General features: G+C 36.0%; 1 protein-coding gene across 1 annotated transcript; it reads left to right on the forward strand.

Annotated features, from left to right (window-relative positions):
• Positions 1-5,245: 5,245 nt before the first annotated feature.
• On the forward strand, positions 5,246-6,031 carry LOC147792265 (uncharacterized). The gene has a single exon (XM_087124827.1). The coding sequence runs from the start codon at positions 5,246-5,248 to the stop codon at positions 6,029-6,031; it is 786 nt and encodes a 261-aa protein (XP_086980953.1).
• The last annotated feature ends 1,993 nt before the right edge of the window (positions 6,032-8,024 follow it).

Raw genomic sequence — 8,024 nt, forward strand, 5'->3', positions numbered from 1 at the left:
GGCGACCCATTATGGCCGCAGACTTTGAATGATGAAATTGCAGCATACTTCTCTCGTTCCTCTACCACCTGGCCATAAAGCTATTGGATGTCGTTGGGTGTACAAGATTAAACACAATTCTGAGGGTTCTGTTGAACATTATAAAACTCCATTGGTAGCAAAGGGATACACTCATGTTGAGGGTGTTGATTACAAAGAGACATTTTCTCCTGCAGCGAAACTTACTACACTTTGTTGCTTACTCACTATTGTCGTTGCTCTAAAATGGTTCACTCATTAGTTGGATGTTCAAAATGTCATTCTCCATGGTAATCTAGACGAGAAAGTCTATATGTCTTTACCACCAGGTATTCGCCGACAGGGGGAGAATATAGTATGTCGGCTCCATAAATCTCTTTATGGTTTAAAATAGGCTTCTCGCAATTGTTACTCTTTATATGCAGGCTACATTCAGTAGCAGATTACTCTTTATATACAAAATAAAGACAATGCTCAAAGAAATTCAACATCTCAAAACTAGTTTACTCGAGAAATGTCTTATCAAAGATTTAGGGAATTTGAAATATTTCCTAGGCATTGAATTTTCTAGGTCTAGAAAATAAATTTTTATGTCTTAAAGGAAGTATGCTCTAGACATTCTTCAAGACACAGGTCTTATAGAAGCACGTCCAGAAAAATTTCCTATGGAGTAAAATCTAAAACTTTCTTTAACGGAAGGAGAGAAGTTGAATGATCCAATTACATACAAACGGTTGATTGACAAATTAATATATTTATCCGTTACTAGGCCTGACATAGTGTATTTAGTTCGTATGCTTAGTCAATTTATGCATGAACCACGTAAACCATATTGGGAGGCAGCTCTTCGAGTTCTGAGATACAACAAAGGTACTCCTTGTCAAGGACTTCTACTACCATCTGAAAACAACTTAAGATTACAAGCATATTGTGATTCAGACTGGGGTGGTTGTCGAACTTCCAAGCGGTCTATTTCTGGGTTCTGCATTTTCCTTGGAAATTCAATTATTCCATGGAAGTCTAAAAGATAAACCAATGTGTCCAGATCATCATCAGTAGAAGCCGAGTATCGAGATATGAAAAATACTTGTTTAAAGTTAACTTGGATAAGATATATTCGTCAAGACTTGGAAGTTCCACTGTCAGAACCAGCATTATTGTATTGTGATAATCAAGCAGCATTACACATAGCAGCCAATCCAGTTTTTCACCAACGTACGAAACACATAGAAATAGATTATCATATAGTTCGAGAAAAAATACAAGTTGGAATCATCAAACCATGTTATGTTTCGACTAAAATGCAATTTGTAGATATTTTCACTAAAACTTTGGGAAGACATTAATTTGATTTTTTGAAAGATAAGTTGGGTGTGATTGACATACACTCTCCAACTTGAGGGGGAATATTAAGATATAATATGTGGACAATATAGTATAATAATTAGTTGTTGAATATATCTTAGATATTCATAATCAATTAATATTTTTTCCTTCATAATTTGATTGATAGTATATTTTATTTTATTCTCAAGATTTAGTTAGTTTATATTTTCCCTTATTGTTAGGTATTAGTTGGTACCTTGTATCCTATTTAAACATTGTGAATATTAATGAAGATTGCGCTTTCGATCGCAATTCTATTTCTCATTCTTAATAGAAGTTCACGTTAGAAACAGAACTAAGGGGCCTAGGTACTTACAACAAAAACAAGAACAAGAAAAGAAAGAGTGCAATATCCTAGCATATAAAGGACACGATTAAGAGCCTACAAGTAGGCTACTTGCTGAGTCTTGTACTCCTTCCTTATTTTGATTTTTTTTTTTTGTTTTTTCAGGTAATAAGGATTTAGTCGAGGTTGGGAGCCGACTCTGGAGTAGGTGTTATAGACAAGCCTCACCCGCCGTCTTTAACCCATTTGTTTTGAAACGTGTTGTGTTTTAACTATTGTGTTGTGTTTTAATTACTCAGCCCAGTCCTTACATATGATGACCAAATAAAAGCCCCGTTAGGCAAGGTCCTGAGACACTATGAAAATTAGACTAGGTGAAGTACCCGAACGACCATAACATAAAATTCATTTCCATATTTCAAATAGTTATCAAATTGTTCCATCATTTAATAGAAAAAAAACAAGAACTATTTCAAATGAACCTTATTTAGCTGATCTAGATCTCTTGGTGGTCGTTTGGTTTAAAGTTTTGTTTATGATGCTTATGAATCAAATAATTATGTTCAGTGTAGTATGGAAAATGTTCTAAGAAAGAGTGGACCTCATATATTCATGATACGTAGATGTACGACATAGAGACTAGTAAAGAGTTAACCAATTCATCTTAGGATCATGTACAAAACTGTTATTGATAAATACGACTTGGGGAGCAAAGTGACGAGATATGATGTAACTCCCAAAAAAATAAAGGAAATTAGCTCCAATAAGAACAAGCCGCCCGTGTTAGATCCAAAAAATTCAAGGAAAGAAATTAAGAGGATAAAGAATGACAACAGTCTTAGCAAGTCATTTCTAGGCCGTTAGAAGTAATTTTAAGAATTTAAGGCCTTTGGACAAAGATTGGAAAGGAAAAAGTAGGAGAAAATGGCAAAAAAAGTCATTTTTTCAATTACCAAGGATCTTTCTCGATTTTCCTTATCTAGAAGGAATTTCAAGATGGTCGAGAAGGAAAAACTGACCAACAACATCAAGGGATGAAGGATTTTAAGAAAAAGTATGGATGTTTTGAGGAAAATAATCATAAAATATTCCAAATGTGACAAATTACCAAAAAAAATACCCTTGAATCTCCACTTAATTACAAAACTGTAATTAAAAAAGAATATGCAACCAAATTTTGTTCCAGAACCGTCCAGCAGAAGAAAGTCAATCAAATATTCACATTCAATCGTTGGATTGAGATACTATTTGGATATGTTTAACAAGGCTCAAGAGTCTGTAGATCGAATGGTTACAGTGGTTAGAACTAGTGGGTGAATCTGGAGAAGGAATAAAAGGCTGACGAGGCGACGAAGTAGTAGGTGAAGGAATAGAAGGTAGGGGAGGACTAGAATGGCTGTTAAGTAGGATGAATCTTGAAATGGTAAAATGGGAGTTAAAGGAGCTAATGTCAAAGTTTGTGAAGCTGATGAAAAAGGAAAATCATCGTCACAAAATTTAACAGCACGACTGATAAAAAATAAATTTAATTTGCATGTCATACAACTTGTAACCTTTGTGACCACAAGGATATTCTACGAAAACACAAACAATTGCCCGAGGTTCAAATTTTTGCTTAGGGTGTACTACAGTTGCATAATACTTACAACCAAAAACTTTAAGATGGTGAAATGTAGGTGGTCGTTTGTAGAGTGCTTCAAAGGGTGTCTTGTTAGATAACAATGGTGATGGTGTTCTATTTATAAGATAAACAACAGTCAAAATGCACTCTCACCAAAAATTAAGTTGAACATGTGACTGAAAGAGAAGAGACCTAGCTACATTTAGCATATGACGATGGTTGCATTCTACGACTCCATTTTTTATTTTATTTTTTTGGAATATAGGCACAAGTGCGCTGAAAGTCAATGTCACAAGAAGTAAAAAATGGTTGCAAAGATAAGAACTCAGTCCCATTGTCTGATCTATCTATCTTGATAGTAGTATGAAATTGTGTTTGAATGAATTTAACAAAGTTCATTAACAAATGATGTACTTCTGATTTATGTTGCATAAGAAAAACCCAAGAACATCGAGTAAAATCATCATCAATAGTGAGAAAAAAACGGAAACCATAATGGGTTAGAAATTTATGTGGTCCCCAAACATCACAATGTAACATATCAAAGGCAGAATGAGTTGTTATCAAGCTTCTTGGGAAAGACAGTCTAGTTTGTTTTTCTAATGGGCAAATATTACAGTTATAAGAAAAAATAGCATTATTAAGATGCAATTGCTCAGCTAGAAATTTAAAACAAGAAAAAAGAAGGATGACCTAGGCGTAAATGCCACAAATTAGATGACTGAGATACTTGGTGAGCTGAAGATTTGATTCGAGATGGAGAAATAGACAGAGACCTCTGAATTGTTTACCCGAGACAATCATCCTCAATGTAGCCAAGTCCTGCATAACACAAGAATCACGATAGAATGTGACATAACATTTCATGTCATTGGTAAGTTTGCTGATGGACATTAGGTTTAAATTGAATGAAGGCACACATAAAACATTGTTAATTTAAGGTGAGAATTAAAGAAAACATTGCCAGTATTGTGACACATCTGCTGTCCCTCCATTAGGCAAATTTATTGTAGATATGGTGGCAACATTTGGTTCATTCATAATAGAAGCTTCGGATACTATATGATTCGTAGTATCCATAGCTCCCGTATCGAGAATCGATGGATTAGAACTTGTAGAGTTAATAGATATTGCAGATACTGGAAACAAACCTGCAGCATTGATGCTATTGTCAGGATTACTAGAAGGATGATGATTGAGTGCAGATAATGCTTGTGCTAACTGTTGTAATTGCTTAGAAGAAAAATTTGGAATGGAATTAGGTGACTGTTCTTTTGTATTCAACTGAGAAACATCGACCATATTTGCAAATGATCGATATCCATGATTCTTGCGTTGATTGACTTGTATTGCCCTTCCATAATTATTTGACGTTGATTATAGGTAAATTGTGTGCGGTGTTAAAATATCATCACTATCCCAATAGAATCAACCCTAATAATTATACGAGCCCATTGTATATTTATTTTAGTAGAGATTTTAGGAAAGATACTAGATATTTTAGGAAAGAGATCTTGATATTTTAGGAAAAAGATTTAGATTTGTTAGGTCTAGATTGTGTAGGGTATACTATAAATACTGCTCGACCCTACCTAGTTTTTCATCCCAAGAAATCCGAAACAATATAAAGTAGTAGTATTCTACAAAGTGTCTTGTATTTTCTTCTCAATTGGTCTTAATAAAGAGTGCGAGTGTTTCCCACATAGAGTTGTGTTCAATAATCTGGTATCAGAGCGAGGTTAGTATAGGTTGTCTGATCTCTTGGAATTCTTAGTATACTTTGTGGCTGCAGCAGCTTTGTCTGATCATCCACATCAGAAACGATTTCTTGAGATTATTAGTGAGTGAGTTTCTTTGTGTCGTGAGTAGTCTGTGACTCTACAAGCCTTGTGTCGAAAATGCTTGTTTGGTATTACTGAGGTATTGTCAACACGATGGGTGACTTCCAAATCGTAGGAGGAATCAAAAAACTCAACAACAACTACTACAATACATGGGTAACATGCATGATGTCCTATTTACAAGGACAGGATCTTTGGGAGATCATTGGCGGGAGTGAAACTATGCCGGTAGTAGAGGATTCCAACGATGCCTTGCGCAAATGGAAAATAAAAGCCGGCAAAGCAATGTTTGCCTTGAAGGCCACAATCGAAGAAGAGATGTTAGAACATATTTGGGATGACAAGACACCGAAAGAAGCATGGGACATGTTCGTGGTGATGTTCTCCAAGAAGAACGATACGTGGCTACAACTTCTAGAGAACGAGCTATTGTCAATTTCACAACATGACATGACGATTGCTCAGTACTTCCACAAAGTTAAGACGATCTGCCGAGAGATTACTAAACTAGAATCGAAGTCTACAATTGGAGAAGATCGAATGAAGAGGATCATTATCCACAAATTGCGACCATACTATATAAGCTTCATTATTGCTGTACAAGGATGGCCAACTAAATCATCACTTGTAGAGTTTGAAAAATTGTTAGCCAGCCAAGAAGCCATGGCTAAACAAATGGGAGGCATCACATTAAAGGGTGAAGAAGAAGCACTCTACACGAGTGAAAGTCGAGGCAACGATAAGCCATCTTCCAAACGTAGATACAAAAACGGTGACAAAAGAAGGAGTCATCAAGGAACTGCACAACCTGAGAGAGCTCAGAAGAATGACAACAGGAGTTCTCAAGGAAAGAGATTTGAAGCTAATTGCTATAATTGAAGGAAGAAGAGCCACATGTTTAGAGATTGTTGGTCCAAGAAAAATCTGTCGAAAGCAATGTGGCATCCTCCAACATGGAGATGGAGGAGAAATGGGATGCAGAGGTACTATATGTCATAGAAGAAGACGAGCTAGCACTCATGGCGACGATGGGAGACCATATAAATTATGAGAATGACTAGATCGTTGATTCAGGATGCTCAAACCATATAACTGGCGATCAGAGTAAATTGCAAGACAAGAAAGATTACAAAGGAAGCCATATGATACGCAGAGCAAATTACGACAATCATGTCTGGCAAAAAATCTAATACAGTGTCACTGTATAATGTTTATCATGTACCGGATATAAAGAAGAGCTTGTTGTCAGTGCCACAACTAACAACATGAGGAAACTACGTCTTGTTTGGGCAAAAAGATGTAAAAGTCTATCAAGTTGTTAAGATAATAGGAAAGCTGACAATAAAAGGATGAAGAGTGGAGTCTGTTTACGTTCTATTTGCAGAGTCTGCATATATTGACAAGACCTAAAAGAATGAGACGACAGATCTATGGCATGCAAGATTGAACATGTTAGCTACCATAAGTTGAAGCTAATTATGCAGAAATCCATGCTCAAAGCTCTACCACAACATCTAAGAAATTCTACAACAGATGAAAGTCTTACCAGATTCAAACATCGAAGAAATTCTACAACAGATGATGGGGGAGCAAAATACGCAAATTAAATAAAAGGTTGATGCGCCTGAAGATCCAAGTGACATTGGTATTTGAAAGCAAGAGGTGACTTAATCAAGCGAATCTAATAAAAATGAAACGACACGTCAGCAACTTAGGCCATCAAATAGAATCCGAAGGCCAAATCCTAAGTATGCAAATGCAGCTATTGTAGAAGACAGAGTTTACGAACTAGAGACATATGAAGAGGCATCACAAAACTCGGTTTGGCAGAAAGCGATGGAGGAAGAAATTATAGCCCTAGAGCATAATCCAACTTGGGAACTAGTGCCAAGACGTAGAAGTTGATCGCACAGAAGTTGATCGCATAGATGAAGGATTGTTTATCTGCCAACAAAAGTATACAAGAGATATGCTTCAGAAGTTCAACATGTTAGAGTGCAAGCATCGACGGAGACAATGCCAAGATTTGTGAACATGAAGAAAAAATGTTGAATGATGAAACGACATACCGACAACTAATAGGTAGTCTTATCTGCCTAACTTTAACTCGGCCTGATATTTCTTATGCAGTTGGGGTTATGAGTTGGTACGTGCGAAGAACAAAGAAGCCCTATTTGAATGCAACTCGACGGATTTTCAGATATGTCAAAGGTACAATCGACTATGGTCTTTTGTACAAAAGAAGCAAAGACTGCAAACTAGTGGGATACTATGATGCTGACAATGCAGGAGACCACGAAACTCGGGGATCGACCACTGGGTATGTGTTCAAGTTTTTTTCGGGAACAATTTCTTTGTGCAGTAAAAGACAACCAACAGTATCATTATCAACTACACAAGCAGAGTATAGAGCAACAGCTGGAGCAGCTCAGGAAAGTACATGGCTGAAACTCTTGAGGGAAGATTTGCACCAGAAAATTGACTATCCAATATCACTTCATTGCGACAACTATTAAACACGTCTACAAACCTCCTTTAATATTTAATTCAAGTCAAATACTTAAGCTACGGAGAATTAATGAGCCTAAAGACATCACTCTATGTCGAGCATAGAAAAGTCTTTAAATGTAATAGCAAAAAGAAAAAACAAAAGTTAAGTTAAAAAAAAAAAAAGAATAATAATAAATAAATAAAAACCATCCTTCCCCACTTCTCTCAACAAACCTCTCATCCCTTTCCCAATTATCTCTCCTCAACCCACCAATTATTCTAGACTATCAAGTTGTGAAAAAAAAAATAAATAAATAAAAACTAAAATAGTCTCCACCCATACACTCAAATGGACGTGAAGAGAGATCTGGTCATATTGTTA

The sequence above is a fragment of the Cucurbita pepo genome, chromosome 6 (genome assembly GCF_057944985.1).
Source record: "Cucurbita pepo subsp. pepo isolate OVF chromosome 6, ASM5794498v1, whole genome shotgun sequence".
In the NCBI taxonomy this organism is placed as follows: domain Eukaryota; kingdom Viridiplantae; phylum Streptophyta; class Magnoliopsida; order Cucurbitales; family Cucurbitaceae; genus Cucurbita; species Cucurbita pepo.